Here is a 24,707-nt window from a genome sequence, read left to right on the forward strand (position 1 = left end):
AAAAACGTAACTTCACTCAATGTGAAGTAGAAATTATCGTTGGCGAGGTGGAAAAGAGGAGAAAATATTTTTTGGATTTTGTAATTTTCATTTGATTTTGTTTGTTTCACACTGCAGATCGATCAAACGGGTGTTCGTGTAGGCTGTTAATTGTAAGACTTGCTTTGTGAAGTCTTCAAGTTATTTATGAGAGGCAGTATTGCCATTTCTTTTACACAACGGTCTACAGTTTCACACAATTTCACTTGTTTCTTCCATCTGCCGACGGTGTCGCCATTTCTCATTTCACCCATTTTTGTGAGTACGCCTGGGTCAGAGCTTGCGTGAAGGACCGCACATTTTCCCGTCAAGTTTGCTTTTTATAAATACCAATTATTGCGTAGAGAGCGGCGTACGCATTCTTTTGTGCGTACGCAACGTTTATAAATGAGGCACATTGAAGTGAAATAATCCTTTAACAAACACTTACATTTTCTCATAATATACAATACACTTCACATAAGAGTCTGTCTATTGGTCTTTCTAAACCCCTCCTTTTCGAGAGTCTCTGCTGATTGGTCAGATGGCTCAGTCTGTTGTGATTGGTCTACTCTGCTCTGATTGGTCAGATGGCCCAGTCTGTTGTGATTGGTCTACTCTGCTCTGATTGGTCAGATGACCCAGTCTGTTGTGATTGGTCTACTCTGCTCTGATTGGTCAGATGGCCCAGTCTGTTGTGATTGGTCTACTCTGCTCTGATTGGTCAGATGACCCAGTCTGTTGTGATTGGTCTACTCTGCTCTGATTGGTCAGATGACCCAGTCTGTTGTGATTGGTCTACTCTGCTCTGATTGGTCATACGGCCCAGTCTGTTGTGATTGGTCTACTCTGCTCTGATTGGTCAGATGGCTCAGTCTGTTGTGATTGGTCTACTCTGCTCTGATTGGTCAGATGGCCCAGTCTGTTGTGATTGGTCTACTCTGCTCTGATTGGTCATACGGCCCAGTCTGTTGTGATTGGTCTACTCTGCTCTGATTGGTCAGATGACCCAGTCTGTTGTGATTGGTCTACTCTGCTCTGATTGGTCATACGGCCCAGTCTGTTGTGATTGGTCTAGGGGTCGACCGATATGTGTTTTTCAGGGCTGATACCGATTATTATAGATCAAGTAGACTAGGGATGAAACGGTATGGAAATTTAACATCACGATTATAGTGACCCAAATTATCACGGTTACCAATATTATCACGGTTTTGTTCAAGTTTTATATTTGAAAATTAACAAACAAACTAAAGCAGCTCTATGCACTTTTTTAAGCAAGATTCTGTGGGATTTTCTTCCTTATAATGGCCGTCGTCAATAGCAACGCATAAATAATAATAATTTCTCGTAAATATAATCTCTATTATCTCTGTAAATATATTCTCAAGCAATATTCTCATCAGTGTTCAGCAATGATGCATTTAAATCTAGCATGTTTTGTGTAAGAGCCCAAACAGTATCCTAGTGAAATAAAGCATATCCATATTTCCATATGATTTGACAGTTTAGTTTATTTTATTAAATATCAAAATGTCTGCATCATACCTGACACCTAGATGATCACTTTACAGTCAGTTTTATGACTGTCATTCTCTTCAAATGCTATTAAAGTTTCAAACGTGTATAACGTTACCAATGTTGTGTGTAACTTTAGAGACGGTCCCTAAATTCGCCAGCGTTATGCCAGTCACATCAGATGCGCTGTGGTTCTGCTGTGTTTGTTTGAAACTATTTTCGCTGCTGAAATAGAACAAAAACAGTCAACCTCTGTATGATGAATGAATCTCTTGTGTACATCACACACATCTCTGCTTTTAGTGTAGATTTCAGCGAGTGAGAGCGGCGCGCGCTCTGAACAAAATTCCGGATAATCTGAACGCCTCTGATTGTGAGACATTGCATTCATAACTCAATATAAACACGTGTGAGTGGTTATAATGCGCAACGCGATTATAACAGATGGCTTTTGAGAAGACTATAATAAGTTTAACAGCAGAGTGGCTAATGTGCAGCCGAAATAACGTTAATTTACACCCGCAAACGGCGGTTGTTAATGTCAAACCCTGATTATTATCCCTTAAATGTCACCCTAGTCTTGTCTGAACTTGTTCGTTCGCTTCACGTTATTATTTCCCAGACGTAGTTTTGGTATTCAGGTCAAAGTCCACTTGCCTTGCGTTCGTAGTTTTGAAGTGTTTCCCCCATTGCAGCGACTTTATTCTGGCATGTTCTGCAGACAGGGTGATCATCTTCGATTGAGTTTCCCTCAGGACTTTTGTAAAAGCCAAAATATGACAACGCCTCAGATTTGGTCCTTTTAGAAGTCTGAACAATCCCCCGAGTGCTGTCACTGCTTTCTGCCATTTCTTCTCATTCAGAAAACAGCGGTGCTGCGCCAGACTGACGCTGACTGGACAACATTTACCGCGAGTTTTAAAATCGTGATAATCTCACACGGTTTTAATGATAATTAAATTTTATACGATATTACTAACCGTCACTAAATTTTACCGTGGTTTATCGTGAAACCGGTAATCGTTTCATCCCTAAAGTAGACCGATTACCGATATTTTGAACCGAATTATATGTCTGGTGTAAAAATTAAACTTAATGTCAAAACAAGGGTTCTGACAAAAACTTTCTTTAAATGCTTTTAAATATTATCTTTAATTCAGAGAACTGTTATTAATAGCATTAATATTAATAATAATGAAAATAATAATCTTTCTGTCATCATTTACAGACGGCCCAGTCTGTTGTGATTGGTCTACTCTGCTCTGATTGGTCAGATGGCCCAGTCTGTTGTGATTGGTCTACTCTGCTCTGATTGGTCAGATGGCCCAGTCTGTTGTGATTGGTCTACTCTGCTCTGATTGGTCAGATGGCCCAGTCTGTTGTGATTGGGCTGCTCTGCTCTGATTGGTCAGATGGCCCAGTCTGCTGTGATTGGTCTACTCTGCTCTGATTGGTCAGATGGCCCAGTCTGCTGTGATTGGTCTACTCTGCTCTGATTGGTCAGATGGCCCAGTCTGCTGTGATTGGTCTACTCTGCTCTGATTGGTCAAATGGCCCAGTCTGCTGTGATTGGTCTACTCTGCTCTGATTGGTCATATTGGACAGACTCTTCTAGTCTCATTGAACTACAGTGTAAATCTATTACATAATGTAGTTTCGTAACAGGAAGTGAGACTGGAATTACTGATGACTCTTTTCGCCAGTTCAGAATCGATTCTTTTAGGAGACAATAACTTTATTTGTTTTAAAGCTATATTACTCACTGCATGAAAGGTAATATAGGGGCACTTTAAAGTCTGTGATGATCAGTACACTAAATGATCTGTCATCTGTCTTCACAAAAGGTCCGCTCCACTAGTCATAAACCAGATGAAATCTACGGAATGATTGAGCGCTTGTCACCGGGCACACGGAAGATTGAACTGTTTGGTAGACCACACAATGTGCAGCCCAACTGGTGAGTCACACATTCAGGAGCTTACGTGATTTCCAAATCAAGACAAAGTACATCACAGCAATCAGATGTGCTGGCGTCTTCCTTATTAACTCACTTGTTATCTGTTTTGTTTTCCAGGGTAACTCTTGGTAACCAGTTGGACGGTATTCACCTTTTAGACCCTGAAGTAGTGGCACGCTTTAAAAAGCGCTACCCTGACGGGGTCATTTCCAAACCTAAAAACATGTGAGAGAATGTACAAGACTGAAAGGTAGCTTCATGACAGCTTCAGGAACAGACTTTTGTACCACTTTGCTTTTTTTTTAAATAAAAATGCTGAACCTAATTTTTAGTTGTCATTCCATAGAAATTGATTAAAGGGATAGTTCACCCAAAAATGAAAATTAGCCCATAATTTACTCACCCTCAAGTCATCCTAGGTGTATATGGCATTCTTCTTTCAGACGAATAAAATCTGAGTTATATTACAAAAGTCCAGGCTAATCCAAGCATTAGAATTGCAGTAATAGTTGCTCTGTTTTTGAAGTCCATAAAAAGTGCATCTGTCCATCAAATAACGTGCTCCACACGGCTCTGGGGTGTTAATAAAGGCCTTCAGAAGCGACTCGACGCGTTTGTGTTAGAAAAATATCCATATTTAAAACTTTGTCAAGTAAATTTGGCCGACCGCCTTCCCTTTTTATGGACTTCAAAAACAGAGCAACTATAAATCCAATTATAAAGCTTGGATTAGCCTGGACTTTTGTAATATAACTCAGATTTTATTCGTCTGAAAGAAGAATGTCATACACACCTAGGATGACTTGAGGGTGAGTAAATCATGGGCTAATTTTAATTTTTGGGTGAACTATCCCTTTAATAATTTCATAGATAATTCTTTAAAGTCGGCATGAAGTGGAAGTTGCGAGAGTCTTTTCTTCCCTATTGTGACGTATGTCCAAATAAAATGTCTTTTCGAACAAGAAAAAATGTTGGATGGGACTTGATCTTGTCCCTAAGGAATTGATTGGATCATTGTGGTTTGCGATTGGTCGATCTAGTGTGAGTGACAGGTTGCCCCGCCCTCACACCAGTAAATACATCATCAGAGAAGAGATGGCATCGCAAGGATGGGGAAGTTTGATTAAAGATTATGAGGGCACATTCATTTGCACGGATAAATGATTTATAATACGGCAATGTTCTTCAAAGGAAACTTTTCTATTAGAATAGCATAAAACAAACATGGGTTTCACTTTGACAGTTTTATTGTTTTACAATCATCAATGAAAGCAAAATTACATGTGCTGTTTTTATTCTGTTATAATGTAGTTTAGTCTTATTACAGTTATGTTTTTAGAAAATTGATTTACACATTGTGTCATACAAAACATAGAAAAATATCTTTCATATTAATTGAGGTGTAACAGTGTCTTCTGTTCTTTTGCTGGGTTAGGGTGTAAAAATACATATTTAACATCTCAAAAAACAAATGCTAACACATCAGCACACAACAAAGTGAAGATGGCAGACGCACATCATCTAAAACCTGTTTTTCGAACATGTTGAAACAGAAGCAATGAGTGGATCATGATAAACATCTTCACCGTTCACTCGACTGGTTTTATACATGCAATAGAAACGAGAAAACCTTCCTATTAATACATTAGTTTTATGTTACGGAGTTCATGAAACACCCTTTTCAAACTAAATGTGTTTATGATGGGGCATATTTCAATGAAATCTATACATAATAAAAATGAACATAGCAGAGCAAACTGTTAATGGACAGCTTGTATATAAGGGAGAGAAAATGGCACTTGCATAGAGCAAAAAAAAAAGCAAAAATATGCTTTAGAAAAACATTCATTTGCTTTTACAGTAGTCTGACTTTATGATCAATGTGGCAAAGCGTGGTTGAATTTGACAGGCAAAATAATAGCTAGATTGCTGAACAAATTCATATCTGGCTCAAAACACTCAATTGTCTCCTCTGATAAAACCAACCAGAAGCATCCAGTTCAGAGAGAGTAGATGCATATAGAGCAGAGACTGTGGAGGGCAGATGCTACAGGCTAGAAAGAAGCACTTGGTGATCATGTAAACTTTGCTCCTAAGATTGGGTTTAACAATTTCCCCTCTTAACAAATTACACTCAGCTGTACCGTTAATGTTAGAGAACGTCAAACACTTATCCTGACATTGTTACAATGCATACAGCTGACACTCATGAGAGTACAAACTAATAGCTCGTCCTCCAGTTCCCCTCAAAAGCTCTCCAATGAGGGATTTAAACAGGATTGGGGCTGTAAATCTGGTTTACTTTCAAGGATTCTCCAGGGACAACTTGCAGAACAAAGTTAGTAGGTGGCGTCCACTGCGTTGATGTTGCTATCCATCTGGTGTCGAAGCGAGAGCCGAGCCTTGTGGGAAAAATAGGCCTGTGGGCAAGTCGGACTGGTGGCGCTGTCCCCTTCACTGCCCCAGGAGGTGGTGGAGGACAACCGAGGTTTCAGCTCTTCACTTGCTACCACTGAAGACATAAGAAGAAATGAAAATAAGTTAGAAAAAAATTTATTTTTGCATGGCACATAAAAGTGATAGTTCACCCAAAAAAGAAAATTCTGTCGTTACTCAAACTCATGTCGTTCCAAACCCGTAAGACTTTCGTTCATCTTCAGAACACAAATGAAGATCTTTTTGATGAAATCTGAGAGATTTCTGTCCCATCTTTGACAGCTACGAAACTACCACAGATCGTAAAACTAATCCATATGAATTGAGTGGTTTAGTCCAAATTTTCTGAAGAGACTCAATCGCTTTATATGATGAAAAGATTTAATTTAGTCTTTTATTCACATATAAAAATTGCTAATCACATAAACAGAAGCTCAATGTGCGAGAAAATTAACCTCATTGCCTCTTGCTGAAGCTCAAATGTGCTCCGTAACACGAGAATGAACCTCATTGGTTCTTACAGAAGCTCAAAATTAACCTCATTGGTTCTTGTAGAAGCTCAAATGTGATGCGTAACACGAGAATTAACCTCATTGGTTATTGTAGAGGTTCAAATGTGATGCGTAACACAAGAAAGAACCTCATTGGTTCTTACAGAAGCTCAAAATGAACCTCATTGGGGCTTTTTAAAGCTCAAATGTGATGTGTAACACGAGAATGAAACTCATTGGTTCTTGTAGAAGCTCAAATGTGATGCGTAACACGAGAATTAACCTCATTGGTTATTGTAGAGGTTCAAATGTGATGTGTAACACAAGAAAGAACCTCATTGGTTCTTACAGAAGCTCAAAATGAACCTCATTGGGGCTTTTTAAAGCTCAAATGTGATGCGTAACACGAGAATGAACCTCATTGGTTCTTGTAGAAGCTCAAATGTGATGCGTAACATGAAAATGAACCTCATTGGTTCTGGTAGAAGCTCAAATGTGATGCGTAACACGAGAATTAACCTCATTGGTTATTGTAGAGGTTCAAATGTGATGTGTAACACGAGAAAGAACCTCATTGGTTCTTACAGAAGCTCAAAATGAACCTCATTGGGGCTTTTTAAAGCTTAAATGTGATGCTTAACACGAGAATGAACCTCATTGGTTCTTGCTGAAGCTCAAATGTGATGCGTAACACGAGAATGAACCTCATTGGTTCTTGGTGAAGCTCAAATGTGATGCGTAACACGAGACTGAACCTCATTGGTTCTTGGTGAAGCTCAAATGTGATGCGTAACACGAGAATTAACCTCATTGGTTATTGTAGAGGTTCAAATGTGATGTGTAACACAAGAAAGAACCTCATTGGTTCTTACAGAAGCTCAAAATGAACCTCATTGGGGCTTTTTAAAGCTCAAATGTGATGCGTAACACGAGAATGAACCTCATTGGTTCTTGTAGAAGCTCAAATGTGATGCGTAACATGAAAATGAACCTCATTGGTTCTGGTAGAAGCTCAAATGTGATGCGTAACACGAGAATTAACCTCATTGGTTATTGTAGAGGTTCAAATGTGATGTGTAACACGAGAAAGAACCTCATTGGTTCTTACAGAAGCTCAAAATGAACCTCATTGGGGCTTTTTAAAGCTTAAATGTGATGCTTAACACGAGAATGAACCTCATTGGTTCTTATAGAAGCTCAAATGTGATGCGTAACACGAGAATGAACCTCATTGGTTCTTGCTGAAGCTCAAATGTGATGCGTAACACGAGAATGAACCTCATTGGTTCTTGGTGAAGCTCAAATGTGATGCGTAACACGAGACTGAACCTCATTGGTTCTTGGTGAAGCTCAAATGTGATGCGTAACACGAGAATTAACCTCATTGGTTATTGTAGAGGTTCAAATGTGATGTGTAACACAAGAAAGAACCTCATTGGTTCTTACAGAAGCTCAAAATGAACCTCATTGGGGCTTTTTAAAGCTCAAATGTGATGCGTAACACGAGAATGAACCTCATTGGTTCTTGTAGAAGCTCAAATGTGATGCGTAACATGAAAATGAACCTCATTGGTTCTGGTAGAAGCTCAAATGTGATGCGTAACACGAGAATTAACCTCATTGGTTATTGTAGAGGTTCAAATGTGATGTGTAACACGAGAAAGAACCTCATTGGTTCTTACAGAAGCTCAAAATGAACCTCATTGGGGCTTTTTAAAGCTTAAATGTAATGCTTAACACGAGAATGAACCTCATTGGTTCTTATAGAAGCTCAAATGTGATGCGTAACACGAGAATGAACCTCATTGGTTCTTGCTGAAGCTCAAATGTGATGCGTAACACGAGAATGAACCTCATTGGTTCTTGGTGAAGCTCAAATGTGATGCGTAACACGAGACTGAACCTCATTGGTTCTTGGTGAAGCTCAAATGTGATGCGTAACACGAGAATGAACCTCATTGGTTCTCGCACACTAAGCATACATGCTTGAGCTTCCGTTTACCACAACTGATGTGAGTTGAATGTTTATATGTGAATAAAAGCCTAAATTAAATCTGTTCATCATATAAAGCGATCACGTCTCTTCAGAAAATTTGGACTAAACCGCTCAATTCATGTGGATTCGTTTTCAAATCTCTTTATAAACTTTTTGAAGCATCAAAGTGTCAGTTTCGTAGCTGTCAATGGAGGGACAGAAAGCTCTCAGATTTCATCCAAAAGATCTTCATTTGTGTTCTTCAAAGATCTTGCATTTTTGGGTGAACTGTCCCTTTAACCTTTTCTGCAGCTGTTTATTTCTCCTACAAAAGAAGCGCCATCGCCATCTACAGGGCATTGAAGGTGCTAGAACTACGTGTTTGAGTGCATTAGCAGGTGTTTCATATCAGATGAAGACGACATGACTGCAGCCCAAACCAGCACGTCCAGTGTAAGTAGGCTTTGACTATCTAATTTTACTTAACATTGTTTTCTGTATCCGTTATATTGAAAAGAAGGATATTCCCCTTTTTGAGCTCTTGAGCTTAACTGAGACTTGAGTGTTTGTTTGTAGATGTTTAAGAGGCTTTGTGTCGAGACTGTTGACCTTGATTTATTGCAAGATTTTAGAAAACAAACGTGATCGCTCTCCTCACAAAACAACTGTTTCTTGTTTTTCACTGGCATGTCGCTTAGGTGTTGAGAACTAGTGCATCTTTGAGCCAACATTCAATACAAGTAGTATTTAAGAACGGTTAAAATCAGATACAAGACATTTACTTAAAGGGACAGTTCACCCAAAAATGAAAATTACTCCCCTTCAAGCCATCCTATATATGACTTTTTCTTCTGTCAGACGAACACAATCAGAGTTATATTAAAAAATGTCCTGGCTCTTCCAAGCTTTTTAATGGCAGCCCAAAATTATTAAATTATAAAATATCTAGCTTCCGGCGGACCGTTTTCCGTATTCAACTTATGAGTACAACTTACGAATGCGGAAGCGAGATGTTTTACTTTATAATGTGTTAAATATGGATATTTTTCTTACACAAACCCATCAATTTACTTCAGAATGCGTTTATTAACCACTGGAGCAGTGTGGATTAAATTTATAATGGATGGATGCACTTTTTTGGTCTTCAAATTTTGGGCTGCCATTATAAAGCCTGGAAGAGCCAGGACATTTTTTTTTTTAATATAACTCTGATTGTATTCGTCTGAAAGAAGAAAGTCATGTACATCTAGGATGGCTTGAGGATGAGTAAATCATGGGGTCATTTTAATTTTTGAGTGTACTATCCCTTTAAGTAACACTGGACTTGGTAACTTATAATGAGTCATTTTCTCTATATTTTTACTGAAGTATGGCTATACACTTCACAGTTTTCACAGCTTTCAACTACCAGTTTATCATTTGGCCAATATAAATTACCCTTTGGCTTTATAAAGTTTGTGAATATATCTTACCCATCTCAGGAGGGCACTGTCTTTTGCACCTGTCCTTGCAGCGTCTGTAGAAGGGGAAGCACTGCAGCATTTTTACACCCATCTCAGCAGCAGGTGGCGCTAAAGGACAAGAGACAGACACCTGTTAGACAAACTGACTCCCTGCCAGCACACTTTACTCTAGCAGTTCAACAAACCCTAATAGCTTTCTAAACCAGCAATCGGAAAGTGTCATTTGCCATTGGCATTTCTTGTGCTGTAGCTGTACAGTAAAACAGCTGCTGTTTGTTGTGTTTATTAGTTTTCTAAAACGTCCCAGTGACCATGGGGTTATGCATAATCTCATTACAGCCTTGTGTGCATGCAGACTTCTCCTCTAATCCCACACAGCGACGTCATTGGGTAGACTGGACGGAGACATCCGGTCTAATAAATCCTTGATTGGGAATTACGCGCCAGGTCAAGTTCCCTGATGGAGACTCCCCGATATGGGCAAAGTGAGTTTGTAAATGACTTTTGACGGCTGCTAAGCGTGTTATTATTAATAATTCCTTCATAAACTCGTGTTTGAAGTGATCCATACACTGCAGTTGTTGAATATGAGAGTTTACAGAGGGTTTACTGGCTAACTTTCTTCAGAAACCATAGCCCAAAACAAACACGTCGCGATAGCTTTACGTGACTGAGTGGCCAATGCTTCTCTTATCAGCTTTTCCCCCCAAGTTTTGCTGGCCTTTGGTTTGTAGTATACAGGGTTAATGTTTAATTTTTAATGACTTGGCTTTTACACTTCTTATATGTGCTCTATGAATCCATTCTGCTCCAGAAACCAAAGTAAAGGAACATGCATGTATTCTTGGTTGCAAGTTTGTCAATATATCGCAATACAAACTTGCAACAATATGTATCGTGGATAGTAACTATATTGTGTATATTTCACCTGAAATAAAAAATTAATGTGTGAGGAAAAAAACAAAAACAAGATTACAGTGTTAGTGTCAGTACTACATTAAACTACTGTATATAATGTGTATAAATGCAATGGGGGAATATTTGTGGGTCCTGATTATGCCGCATTTTATGTTACCAGTAAAAAGTGGTCTGAATTATTTTAAATATATCTAGTCAGTGACATTGCAAGCACGTTTGTGTAAAATAATTCAGTATTTTCAGCTTCAGAATCATGAATATTTTTATTCTGGTGTCACCATTGTCCTGTGCATTGTGTTCACAGCACCACACTGCAAAAAAAGGCTCTTCTTATTTAGTATTTTTTCTTTTTTCCAGTACAAATATCTAAAAATTCTTAAATCAAGATGCATTTACTAGATAAGTAAAATGACATAAGATATTTTTTCTTGTTTTCTGAAAATCAAAATTAAGTTATTAGTAAATTATCTGCATATAGGGTAAGGACATTTTATATAATTTTACTTATCACCTTGATACTTTGTTTTTTTTTTTATATTTAGACTAGAAACAAGACAAAATCCTAACTAAGAAGAGCATTTTTTACAGTGCAAGTCCAAGCCTATTAATTTCCACCACCAATATAATACCAAGTTTACCATATGTCTTGGAGTATTGCAATAATATCGTATCGTGATATGTATCGAATCGTGACATGAGGGTATTGTTTACACCCCTAGTAATGGGTCATGAGATCATAGTTGTCAAGCATGCAATGCAATGCCAGGCAGAAAGATGTTTTCCATCCAGCTGCATGTCACTCACACAGAAACACGCACGCACTTTAACAGCGAGAGCGAGAGTGTTTGTGTGTTCTAGTTGAGCGACTGTCTCAAAACCATGTCACCACACGCCACAGAAATGTGGACGTTTAACTATCATGCATCTCTTTGGTGAACTCTCATAAATCAGCTGAAATATCATGTTTTCGCTCTGCTTGCTCAACTCGCCCGAGTCTATGCCTGAGGACAAACATGTGAAATTCACATTAAATGCACTTAGCTGATGTTTGAGTAGATGACTCAACTTTACAAAAAAAGTTGTTGTTGTTGAAGTGTTGGATTAGCTCATTATATTGTGGAATAATATTCACTATTCAGTCATTAGCATTTGATTTGTGTTTCAGCCTTACGATCATTTGGCAGTTTTATATCTTCAGATCTTGAGTCAAAATGTGTGTTTAATCTCAAGAAGAAATGTCTTCTTTTCATTATAGGCATAACGACTGCTGATGAAATGATTTGTGCATGGCAAATGATGTCGAAATGACCTCTTCATAGTCTTTTATACACCCCTCAGATGGTTTGCATCAAACCACACGAACCTCAGAGCATTTCTGGGGAACATTTTGTCCAAAATATTTTCCAATACTTACGCTAAACAGCAAAGGTGAACATTTGTTTTTATTAAATTTCCATTGGTTCTTGTAAATGCGCACACATCAACACACACTTTTCCATTAGGTCTTGTGCCAATCATATGATATAAATTTATCCATAACCGTTCTCCTTTCAGTTCTCAAGCAAAACATTATTCATGTGAACGGGCTTGTCGGGAGAATTTTAGGTTTTGTTCTTATTTCTTTGTGTTCAGTTTCTGGCAAAACACATAAGAGACAAAGCCCAGAAAAATATTGGGGGGAAAGTGGGTGGGGGGGCATATGAACGGAGAAAATTCTTCAACTTCTTCTTTCCTCTTGGTTTTATTTTTGACAAGGTTCTTGTCTGGAAACCCACGAATGACGTACGGATTGTACAATTTTAAGCTGTTTGCTAGTGACGTGGACATGCACTTACACATGTACTACAAAGCAAATGCATACACACACACACACATACAGAGAGAGGACATCCTAATAGGGAGTTTAATCTAGACTTGTGTCCTAACATGATGGCCCTCTCGAAGTTATTTACTAAACATTGCGAGCTATGTGTTTGTGTGTCTGGTATGCCTGTGTTTTGTCTCTTATAGGTTTAGTACTCTCTGAGGACTGCTGCTTAAAATGGCCTGGTAATCTCTAGTTACGACACATCCATCCCATACTCTTTTCTGAGAATGAGACACTTTATGCACACATTCAATTACACGCCCTCAGAAACAAACCAAGGCTGTCAGTCTCATCTCTCATCGATTTAAGAGCACCATAGCATTTTTCTTGGAATCGTAGAGTGTTCTCGGAGATCCATAGAATTACAGAGGTTTATTTGAATGCCTTTTCAATCATTACAACCACATATTGGGTTCTCTCTCAGAAATGTTTTACTGAAGTAGATTCCATTTACATTAAGTACAAATATATCTCCTTGTTTGCTAAACATCTGGTTGGACAAGATTACAGAAATCACCTTATCATTGAGAGTGGCAATAGTGTAGACGGGTAAGACGCATGGCATGAAGTTTGGACGCAAATCGACCCAAGGTTCGAATCCGCCTTTTGCCGAACTCACTCTACTCCCTTTTCCCATCCCATATCGGATCAGAAAGGCATTTATTTTCAATAAAAAAGGCTAGGGTTCAGGTTAGAATAAGTTGACATTAGGCTTGCTGCGATAGTCTATGTTGCCGGTGTTCAGCGTCGTTTTGATTTATTTATTTATTTTTTATAGTAATAAATTAAATAAATAAATAAATAAAATCATTTAGTTCAGTTTGAGAACAGACACTACAAATAAAAAAACATGTCTGCACAATACAGCATGAGCCGAACGAGTCGCAGCACAACATCAGTCAGATTTTATTCATTTATTTCAAAATGAAATGTAAACGCCTATTTAAGTGAGTTTGTCATTATATTCTGTTTTTTCATTATGAATGATAGGCTAATGAACTCACCATTCAAGCAACCCGCCCCCGAAATGGCGCTAATTCTAAACCGAAAGTAAAATGCGCACGGCCGCACTATCATTCATTCATTCATTCATTCATAGTGCGGGACCATTGGCGTGTTTTCAGTGCATTCCTATGGAAGTTCATTGAAAAAATTCATTGAAAACACTCGCTTTGCTCCGCACCACTCCGTTATGAATGCCAGAACGGCCGTGCGCATTTTACTTTCAGTTTGAAATTAGCATTTTAAAAGCCCCTGCTGTCACATGTCGATTAACCGGTGTGGAAAATGTTCTCACCGTCACATCCCTAGTTGACATGTAGTTGCAAAGTTACTTTAGTCAGTAGAATGTCTGTTGAGGAGCATCAAAATAAAGTGCCACTCTTTCACCGTAAGTCGACTTGCGTACCGCTGACCACCGGAAGCTAGTTATTTTAGTCTATAAAGTTTTAAATATGGATATTGGTCTTACACAAACGCATCACTTCGCTTCAGAAGGCCTTTATTAACCCCCGGAGCCGCGTGGAGCAGTTATATGATAGATGCACTTTTATGGACTTCAAAAACGATTCTGCCATTCACTGCCATTATAAAGCTTGGAAGAGTCAGGACATTTTTAATATAACTCAGATTTTATTCATCTGAAAGAAGAATGTCATATACACCTAGGATGACTTGAGGTGGAGTAAATCATGGGGTCATTTTCATTTGTGGGTGAACTATCCCTTTAAGCAGACAGTCTACTGATACTCTAATGAGAGTTGTTGCAAATTTACGGCAGGGGGGCGGGGCTTCAGATTCTAGAGAGCATTTGATTGGACAGAAAATCAACTCTGAGCAGAAAAGCGCCCAGCGTCATTGTGTTTTTTCCCCATTGTCCAATCGAATGAATGGAGAGGCGGGCCTTCCGTTGTGGTGGCGGTTATCTTGATTAGACTGACAGCTGATTTGGGGGATGCCTAGAAACATTAAAAAAAAAACGCAGTGCACTGCTATTTTCTAAATTAAAAAACGTCAACCAAAAAAGGCAGTGCGGTGCGCCTCGCGTTTTCAAACCTGAAAATTTTTTTCTGTGTGATCGGGGCCTTAGAATGCTTATATCTTCTAAATGTGAATTGTGTCCTTGTTTTGGAGCACGCTAGTTTATTGATAGCCTAACAGTAAGGCTGACATATTCATACTAAAAGCCATGCTAATAAAATGTAATAACTATTGAATGTATATGCTGTGATAGGTTCTTGCCAGGATCGTTATATTTGAGTGTTGGTGATTTGAAAGTTTGTCACTAAGGATCTCAAGGAGTTTAGTTCTGATTTCTTGTTTGCTGAGCACCAAACACCCCCACCCCATGCCCGCGTGCATGCCTGCTCGCTCGCTCGCGCGCGCGGGCACACGCGCTTTCCCATGAGTCTTGCTCTGAGTGTATGTGCAGTACGTGACGCTCGGGCGCTCGGGCACGCGGGGACGGGGGGAATCGGGGGGTTGGACTGTGGTCAAGCGAAAGCATATCAATTATTAAAGGATGTTTACAAAATCTCTAATGATTTCCATATGCATGCATCAGGGCTATTCGTGGTCCAGAGGCGCGTCTTTCGCAGAAAAGTACGTTACATAAAAATCTCAGTGCAAGAGATCAGCCAGAGTTCAGAAGAAAAGGAAATCTCTTAAGCGAAAAGGATAGGACTACCTGAGCAACTGAGCTTAACAACACCTTCATTGCTGTTAGTGTGCCAAGGGATGAATAAAAGCCAACGAGCGAATATAATGAAGATGATAAAGAGTAGGCGGATTGATTTATTGCTTTAATAATGCATTTAACCCTCAGGGAATTCAACCTAGGCCAACAGATTCTCACGATAAAATTAATATTTGTATAAACATTTAAAAAAGCAGTGGTTGGCAGATATTCAACACAAAGAAAACTCTTAAATCATTATAATTTTGGTTCCCGTAAATCGTAAAATATAGGCTATAAAATATAAGGTCACGTGACGAGTCAATCAAAATGATATTTTATACGCAATCATAAACATGGGCAATTGCAGTGTTGCCTACAACGACGAAACAAAGCTACACAACAAAATGTGGCACTCTCTCTTTAGATAAATAATTATTTAAAAAATAAGCATATTTTGTAGGCCAACTAATAACTTAAGTGTATTCTTGTTGAAAGCATTACACTGCATATTTTACACGTAGTTTTGCAGTAAAATTATGGTTATTGCCTGTTAAATTTAATACATTTTCATTAACAGAGAATTGTAGCGTTTTGTTTTTAAAATGCCGAACGATTTATTTAACAATTAGCATATTTAGTCCCTGAAGCAAGTTTGACAGGATAATGTGAGACACTCCCACTTTGACACACCTCCCGTGTCTTTAACCTTACACGACTGCGAATATACTTTGAAATCATGTTAATAACACGAATAACATCGAATAATCAAATGCACTCACCGGTTGTTCTTTTTCTGACTTTGTCGCGCAGACAATTCTTCGAAATCCGGTTGACGTGCGATCGTTGGTCTCGAGCCGCTGTCAGTTCACCGGAGATGATAGAGCCCGTTCAGAAATGACAACATGGAAAGCTTTAGGTTCGAGCACACCGGACGTTCAGCTTTAAATAGCTTATCTGAGCAGAACGCCCTGCCTCCTCTTTCTCACCCTCCTCCTCCTCCTCCTCCTCTCACTGAGTGTGTGTGTGTGTGTGTGTGTGTGTGTGTGTGTGCGTGTGCGCTGGGCTGGCAGGTCTCCAGTAACGCATGGGGAAACGCTATTCAGGACCTATTCATTAAACTATTTAGAACTTTAACACATGCAAGGACTTTAGTTTCTCTCTCTTCCTAGAAACAAGTTTAACTTTTGCTGGTGAATTGCAAAATGCTAAATCTTTTTTCAATAACATGCATGGTTAATTTAATTAGTGAACATTGAGAAACCCCCAATGATAGATAGCAGCAGATGGGATTATAGTTCTGTTGAAAGAGCCTTTGTGTGCTGACACTTCACACATGCATGCATTCTTCCAGAGAATATTATTCACCTCCCCTTGTTTTTCTCTCACGCTGTGCGTTAAATGTTGTAGGCTAATGCACAAACTGTCCACACAGCCATTGTGATGGTTTAGGGTTTTGGATTTTTGTTGTTTGGACAGGTTTTTTTATTCGACATAATCAAAGTGTGATGCATCTTAGATCATAACTCTTGGTCATTTTGGTTTATTTCTTTATATAACTACACGTTTAGGCAGCAGGCCAGTCTCCTAGGCTGAATTTAAATATAGCATGCAACTTCTCAGGAGTAAAACTCATCTTTACACTTTCAAGAAACATCTATTGCCTACCAGCAACACCAGCGTACCGGGAAATGTGTATGTACACCCTTATTCGTTTTGACAGCCCTGTTTGCTGTTTTCACCAGTGGAAATTTACAGAGGCCAATTCCAGAGGAGAAACCGATTAGAATTCTGAACAGCAAGTCTCCGCACAATCTGGGTTGAAGGCCAAGGCCCCCCATTGCTGGTAATTAGTATTGTGTGACTTGGTACCAATAGCATTAATCCGTTTGCCACTGATCTGAGAGCAGTCTGACGTTTGTCCCAGCTCTGAAGGCGTCCGATTGGAGGCTGATTCCGGAACAGTGGTAAAAGGTTTATATATAAACCCTGAGATTTTCTTTGAATTTTCATTGTGCAACGCCCAAATGGGACAGAAGGAACTTGTTTTATGAGTTGTGGTGGAATTTTTAGCGAGGTCCGGTTTGCACTCTGAACTCAATCCCCTTTACAGCACATTCCAAAAAACCAAGCAATTTTAGTTTTTTACTTGGTCCAAATAAAAAGTTCTCTCTGTATGTAGCCAATTTTATGGTTCATGTTACATTTCTTTCTTTCTCTCTCTCTCTCCTCGTCTCACCTGTTTCTCCGGTTTAACTCCTCCCCTCTTTTTTTTCTAACTTTGACAAGGGAAGTGTGTGAAGAAGAAATTTGCAGATCTGAACCGAAGCTTTTTCAATGAGTGACACGCATAAGCGAACAGTGAATTGTAAGGCAGTGTCTGAAAGAGTTGCATAAAACTAAATATCCCTTTCTAACTTTGTTAAAATTGTTCCATTTCAAAAGTATAAGGTCAAGCACTTGCACTGTCTGGCGTACGCATCCTCTCTAAGCTCGCAGGTCAAGAAAATGTTTGAGCTGCGATCAGGGGATCTGATACCTCTGGGCCTCGGGCTGTTTAATGAAATGGTGGTGTTGAGGTCAGATATCACGGGCTAAGAATAGCAACTGTGCAAACTATCACACAAGTGAGATGAAACAATCAAGGTCACAATTACAGCAGTGCATTATATATATGGGGCTAGCAAAGAAACATTCTGAATGAATTATGGATTACTTTGTTTCTTATCTGTTTTGTTATAAGCATGCAAGCCTGTTATTTTCTATCATTCATGTACATATTACAGTAAATAATTCAGATTCATTATTCATGATTGGGGGAAAGAAAACATGCCATGTGCCACATATTCCAATTATTATACAATCAAGTTTTCCGCAAATACAGCTGTGTTGTTGATTGATGGAGTGCATTGGTTTTGCGTCACCAGATTCACTTTGCATGAGCTTTAAACACTTCACATTACTTTAATGGATTGTCTGGTACTGGACATAATAAGAGCACCATATTTTTAATCAGTGATAGTGTGATCTGCAGATATATTTTGTTGCTTTTATAAAATCCAATCACGTGGATTTTCCATGGCCCCCTTTATTGTTGGTGGTTGAGCCAAATCTAATGAACTCTTTGTTTTGTGTGGCATTGAGAGAAGATTAATTACTTGGATCAATGCCATCAACTTTAGTACAGTAATAGTGCAGCAAGATGTATCTTTATTCAGAGGAAATAATTACTGATAGATACTCCCTTTCAAAGCACATGCCAGATTAATAAGCACTATATTACCAAAAGTATTGGGACACCACTCCAAATCATTGAATTCAGGTGTTCAATCACTTCCATGGCCACAGGTGTATAAATCAAGCTCTAGTCATGCAGACGCTTCTACACAAGTTTGTGAAAGAATGTGTCTCTCTCAGGAGCTCAGAGAACTCAAGCGTGGTGCCGTGATCGGTTGCCTCCTGTGCAATAAGTCCATTCGGGAAATTTCCTCATTACTAAATATTTCACGCTCCACTGTTAGTGGTGTTATAACAAAGTGGAAGCAATGGGGAACAACAGCAACTCCGCCACGAAGTGGTAGGCCACGTAAAATCACAGAGCGGGGTCAGCGCATGCTGAGGGTCACAGTGCACAGAAGTTGCCAACTTTCTGCAGAGTCAACAGCTACAGACCTGAGCTCAAGATCAGTGTGTAGAGCTTCATGGAATGGGTTTCCATGGCTGAGCAGCTCATCCAAGCCTTACATCACCAAGAGCAATGCAAAGCGTGGGATGCAGTGGGGTAAATTGCGCCACTACTGGACTCTAGAGCAGTGGAGACATGTTCTCTGGAGTGACCAATCACGCTTCTGGGTTTGGCAATCCAATGGACGAGTCTGGGTTTGGCGGTTGCCAGGAGAACGGGACTTGCCTGACTGCATTGTGCCAAGTATAAAGTTTGGTGGGGTGGGGTTGTTTTTCACGGCTTGGGCTCGGCCCATTAGTTCCAGTGAAAGGAACTCTTAATGCTTCAGCATAACATTTTGGACAATTTCACGCTCCCAACTTTGTGGGAACAGTTTGGGGACGGCCTCTTCCTGTTCCATCATGTCTGCGCTCCAGTGACCAAAGCGTCGGTCCATAAAGTCATGGATGAGCGAGTTTGGTGTGGAGGAACTTGACTGGCCTGCACAGAGTCCTGACCTCAACCCGATAGAACAGCTTTGGGATGAATTAGAGAGGAGACTGAGAGCCAGGCCTTCTCGTCCAACATCAGTGCCTGACCTCACAAATGCGCTTCTTGAAGAATGGTCAAAAAGTCCCATAAACACACTCCTAAACCTGAGGAAAGCCTTCCCAGAAGAGTTGAAGCTGCTATGGCTGCAAAGGGTGGGCCGACTCCATATTAAACCCTACGGATTAAGAATGGGATGCCATTAAAGTTCATGTGCATGTAAAGGCAGGCGTCCCAAAACCTTTGGCAATATAGTGTATAATAAAGGGGGAAAATGTATTTTTTGTGTGAAAAAACAAACTGTGCTTCAGTTCTGTAGTAAAGCACAAGCATTCAACAAAACTGTGAATATAACAATGACAAACTCTGCAGAAACCTAAAAAGAAATGATACGCTTGACAGTTGTATTTGAGTTGGCACATGCACTCACTCTCAGAGGAAGATGAGTGATTTAATGAGTATTTACTCTCTCCTGATACTCCCCGCATACTGTTGCCTAGTCTTGCACAAACCAGACCTTTAGACTGACGGGCTCTCAATGGTCAAGGACCGCCCAAAGGCCGTCTGACTGACATGCAAAGCAATCAATCACAGCTTGTTTTGTTCCGTGTCATGTTTAGGGGCGTGAAAATGTAACGGCAATGTCCCTACAATAACAATGTCCCTACCCGCTCTGTGACATAGGCCTACATTAAATATTTTTGAAGATCCTGTGCTCATTGTCACAGTTGTAAACACGACAGCTTTCTTTTTCCATGAGGGGGTTTGGCGTCATGCCATCTTTGCTTCCAGGCGGACCGCTAAAGAACGCGACACAAGCTGCGTTTCCATTACTCTTCAAATTGCGAAAACTGAAATTGCGACTTGAAAATCCAGATGGAAACCCGTCACTTTCGCAAAAACTCCCATATATTGCAAAAAAGTTTACGCCCGCACGAGGTGGTTTTTCAAGCAATTCGAAAAACTCATATTTTACAAAATATTAGTGTGCTTGGACAGAGACTAGACGAAGTAAGACAGAAGAATTACAGGAATACAGGATTCTAAACAACAACAAAAAATTCACTATTGAGCAAGACCTCACTCTAAAAACACTTGGGGTTTTTTTTTTTCTACCTAAATTCTGGCTTGAGCCTTTTGGGGGTTAATTATTCAGTGTTTGGGTAGTTTTTGTGTTACCCAGATCCTGGGTCAGACATAGCAACCCAGGGCTTTTTGCGACCTCTTCAGGTAAAATACAGGTTTGTGTACATTTTATTTGGTCTATAAATAAGTTATTGTTCTGTATGTAGTTTCATTTTATGCAAAGCAACATACAGGAGCACGATGTGAGTCACCTAAACACCTGCTTCGCTCTTTGCACATGATGGAAACGCCTGATGCATACATTTTTAGGATTTTATTCAAGAAGATACAGAATATAAATACTTCGGATGTAAAATACATTCTCAGAACTGTACACTGATTGCTCATGGACCGGTTATGGAGTCAGTCACCGCATATTTCGGTTATGAGAGAAACGCAGGGCGGCGGTCTGAAGTTAGAAGTTTCCCCGCTGAACACGACACAAGCTCCGGCACGAGATCCAGCGGCGTTACGGTCCACAGAGACTGTCGATTACACCGTTGATTACTTCTAAATGTTTAATTTTTACTTCTAATATTTGTTAGATGAGCTTAAATGTTGGCAATATGTATTAAAAACGATATAAAATATGCTATACTGTAAAATCTGATTGAAAATAAAGGAATTATTATGCAAACCAGTGGCTGTGTTTTTAAAAAGTTTAGAGGATTTAAGTTAATCCGTAGACATTTACTAATGTATGAAGTAAAACGCTAGTATTATAGTACAAATGAATCAACTATGCTGGGTTAAATCAACACATTATGTTGAGTTAAATAAACAGCCCAAATTGCTGGGTAAAATTAACCCAACATGTGTACTTCTGTCCTATATTTACCCAACCCTTGAGTTGGGTTGTTTTTAACCCAGTGTTTTTAGAGTATTCAAAGCAGTTATGAAGGGAGGCTGATGTTCAGCCAGCAGTCCGTGGGCGTAACGTCTCAGGCTGACGGCTCAGTGCACAGAATATCTGCCTTAGTCCAGCTCGGATCGCTTTTTACCAGTTTTCCCACCCTCTTCTTACCCAAAATATCCTCTCCCCAAAACTGCCCCTCCAATTTTGTCCCTGCATGTCAACAATCCACCTCGCCTCCACACACTATTCCCTGGGGTGTGTGCGCAAGCTCACGAGTCAGCGTCAAATTCCTAAATTCACATATCCAATAACACCTATGATGTTACTTGTCATTTTAGTTAATGTGTCATACTGAGAAAAACATGCAGTGACTTGAAGCCATTGATCCAACAGGAATGCGATCCAAGTTTGTGCATTTGTTGCATTCTTACTTACTAAGAAAAATGCTCTTTATGTCATCAGGATTAATGGCGTTAATGGAAATGAAATTGTAATATACAGAATGCTGTCTGAATTTAAATGCAACACCATCATCAATCCCTTCTCTGTCTTACCCTGATTCACTAAGCGTGTTTATATTTTATAGCCTGGCTCCGCCCTCCAACGTACTTCTGCTCAATTTCCATTTTCCTTCAGAACTTCTCTGGTTTTCTCCGGTCAAATTTTAACCGGTCCAATCAGCGAACAGAGGGAGTGGCTGAGAACGATGACGTTGATGTTGTGATACGGCACGACCAAACGTAAGCGATTTGGTTATTGCAGATCCAGAGCGGCTCTGGGCAGATCCAATAGTTTAAAACTTCAACAGAGTTCCCGCCTTCAAGGAAGTAAACGCTTGTCAATGGAGAGTGGCCAGACTCTCTGAACAAATGAAATGTACGAGAGTCTGGTAGGACCAGGCTATATATTTTACACCTGTCGGGATGGTTTTGTGGGAAATTGCGTACGTACGTCACTCGCCCATGTGAGTCTCATGATACATGTAAATGGAGAAAAGTTGCTCCGGCTACTTTGACGCGTGTCTGGTGGGAGTGGCACAATGAGTGAAAAAAGGTTGCCGGGTTGCAAAAGTCACCCATTTTAAATGCCGAACTGAGGAGAGTCTGCTGGCAAAAAGAGAACGTGACCGAGCTCGTAATAAAACCAGAATCAACATTGGCTTGGCTTTTCGGAGATGGCGAGAACTGGGGGGTTTGAAATGTTGTAAAAGTGACGTGGAGTTTGATTCATTATTAAAACATTATTACTGAGTAATATATATTTGTCTAACAAGGTTCATTGTAAAGCATTATCTATTGTGAAGGCTCATTTCATTATGGTTGTAGCGCTGTGCTGGAATTAATTTACAAGGAAGTATTGTGTCTATTAAAGGGGCGATGAATTGAGAAATCTACTTTCCCTTGAGCCTTTGATATATAAAAGGTCATGGTAATATAAGAAGAATATCCTGTATGTTTCAGAGCTGAAAACTTCCTTGTTAGTCAAAGAAAATCTTTTATAGACACCAGGCCCAGAAAACGAGATGATCTTAGAATATTTCGACCACTGACATCATCGAATGCAGAAGTGCCGCCTCAAGCCCGCCCACCGACTCCTGGAGCTAAACGGGTCGCGCTACCGAGCATTTTGTGAACAGTAGGATAATCATATTCATCCGCACCGTCACAGAGCCGAAGCACAACCAAAACAATGTTCTTCCGCAAAATGCAAAAAGTTACACATACCCCTTTTCCACCAAGTTTAAGTGCTGGTTCGGAGCCAGAGCCTAGTTTCAAATCGGTTCTTTGTCTTTCGACACCCAAAGCACCAGCTCTGAACCAGGAAAAGTGGTTCTTAAGTAGCACCGAAACATTGCTGGTCTAGAAGTAAGAACCGCTTGCGTCAGGGGATGTGGGCGGGGTTACCGTGACCAACAAGACCAACACAAACTTGTGACCGCCATTTTTGAAATGGCAGCTAATGGAGCTAACAGCTGCTGGATTGTAATCTCCGTCGATACAAATTACGGCGAGCTGCACAAATGCGTTAGATTTGCTGTGTTTTGAGGCCAATGTAGGATCGCAAAGCCATGAGCATCAATAGTAATGCAACGTTCGCCATTGTTGATGGAAGGCTTGTTCGAGATCAAAACAATCATCTCAAACAAGCCTGGTGTGTGTGTGTGTTTCCCGCTGCCTCGCTAGCGTCACTGAGAAAGATGAGACGTAAACAGTGACGTAAGACCTGGCTCTGTGGCGGCTCTCTAGCCAGTGGAAAGGCAAACCGGTTCTTAGAAGGCTCGCCAGTCGAACCGGCACTAGCACTGGCTCTGAACTAACACCCGGTTCAAGCTGGTGGAAAAGGGGTAATAGTGTACTTTAATGAATCCCATGAACGCTTCACAAGCTCCATCCAGTCTGATCCAGCGTTTCCTTCTGCTATTGTCTGGACCCATTGTGGAGGTTAATGCGTGTTTTGTGTCTGTTCTCTGTCTAATTGGTGGATGGTCATTGAATTAGTCTGGATGGGTCCGTGCCAAAGCTTTCAGTACAACCGCTTCTTTCCCTTTTTTGATTAATTATTTGTGAAAAAATCTCACGCAGTTATTATAGGGGTGTGTGTGTGTGTGTGTGTGTGTGTGTGTGTGTGTGTGTGTGTGTTCACAGGCGTGATCTCTCTGGCAATAAGAACAGAACATCCTTTCCTGGAACACACTGTCTGGTTCAAACAAGTTCTCTATACATTAAGCTGACGTAGTGACGTGTACTAGGACATGCGGTTGCTCTCTCCCCTTGTGGCTGAGGCATGTATAGTATGTTTACAATGATCAGTTGGCTTGGGCTTGGGTATCGAATCTGTAAGCTTGTTGTGAGATTCTCCAGCCTTTAATGCTCCCAACTTGGGCTTCAAATGGGTGTTTGTGTAGCGACAGGATTAAGTGGAAATGAGAGTGGAGGGCTGCTGTGGTTACAGCGTGAGCACAGGGTCTATAGACTCCATATTCATATGCAAATGACAGTAGACATTACTGAGCTCTGTGAAAGAACCTCATGCTCTTTTTGAGACTGGACCAACATTCTCTAGTTTCAATATATGAATGTTGCCACAGCTGCAAATCTGGCCTTTACCACCTGGGGGTTTGACCACTGCAAGATCCTGTTTGATCCGGTGTCACATCAGTGTTACAACAGTGAAAGCTGTGATTATAGAGAAATGA

General features: G+C 40.1%; 2 protein-coding genes across 2 annotated transcripts in view; one reads left to right on the plus strand and one right to left on the minus strand.

Annotated features, from left to right (window-relative positions):
• The window catches only part of mettl3 (methyltransferase like 3), a 17,643-nt gene extending 8,396 nt beyond the window's left edge, over window positions 1-9,247 (plus strand). Inside the window, exons 6-8 of the mRNA XM_079804240.1 lie at window positions 3,381-3,493; window positions 3,611-3,743; window positions 8,708-9,247. Coding sequence (XP_079660366.1) covers window positions 3,381-3,493; window positions 3,611-3,722 — 225 coding nt within the window. The 3' untranslated portion in view covers window positions 3,723-3,743; window positions 8,708-9,247. The remainder of the gene's footprint in view (window positions 1-3,380; window positions 3,494-3,610; window positions 3,744-8,707) is intronic.
• Window positions 4,680-16,238, minus strand: LOC307122820 (uncharacterized protein C17orf114-like). Its single transcript, XM_079811045.1, has 3 exons — window positions 16,100-16,238; window positions 9,868-9,966; window positions 4,680-6,005 (listed from the first exon to the last, which is right to left on the minus strand). Exons 2-3 carry the CDS (start codon window positions 9,947-9,949, stop codon window positions 5,833-5,835), a joined length of 255 nt encoding a protein of 84 aa, XP_079667171.1. The 5' UTR covers window positions 9,950-9,966; window positions 16,100-16,238; the 3' UTR covers window positions 4,680-5,832.
• Window positions 16,239-24,707: the final 8,469 nt, after the last annotated feature.

This window comes from Gobio gobio, assembly GCF_949357685.1.
Source record: "Gobio gobio genome assembly, chromosome: 2".
In the NCBI taxonomy this organism is placed as follows: domain Eukaryota; kingdom Metazoa; phylum Chordata; class Actinopteri; order Cypriniformes; family Gobionidae; genus Gobio; species Gobio gobio.

Coding starts and splice junctions, on each gene's coding strand:
- LOC307122820 (XM_079811045.1), bottom strand. CDS start 9,949: ATGGGTGTAAAAATGCTGCAGTGCTTCCCCTTCTACAGACGCTGCAAG. Junction 6,006..9,867: donor ACAGTGCCCTCCTGAGATGG/GTAAGATATATT, acceptor TTATGTCTTCAG/TGGTAGCAAGTGAAGAGCTG.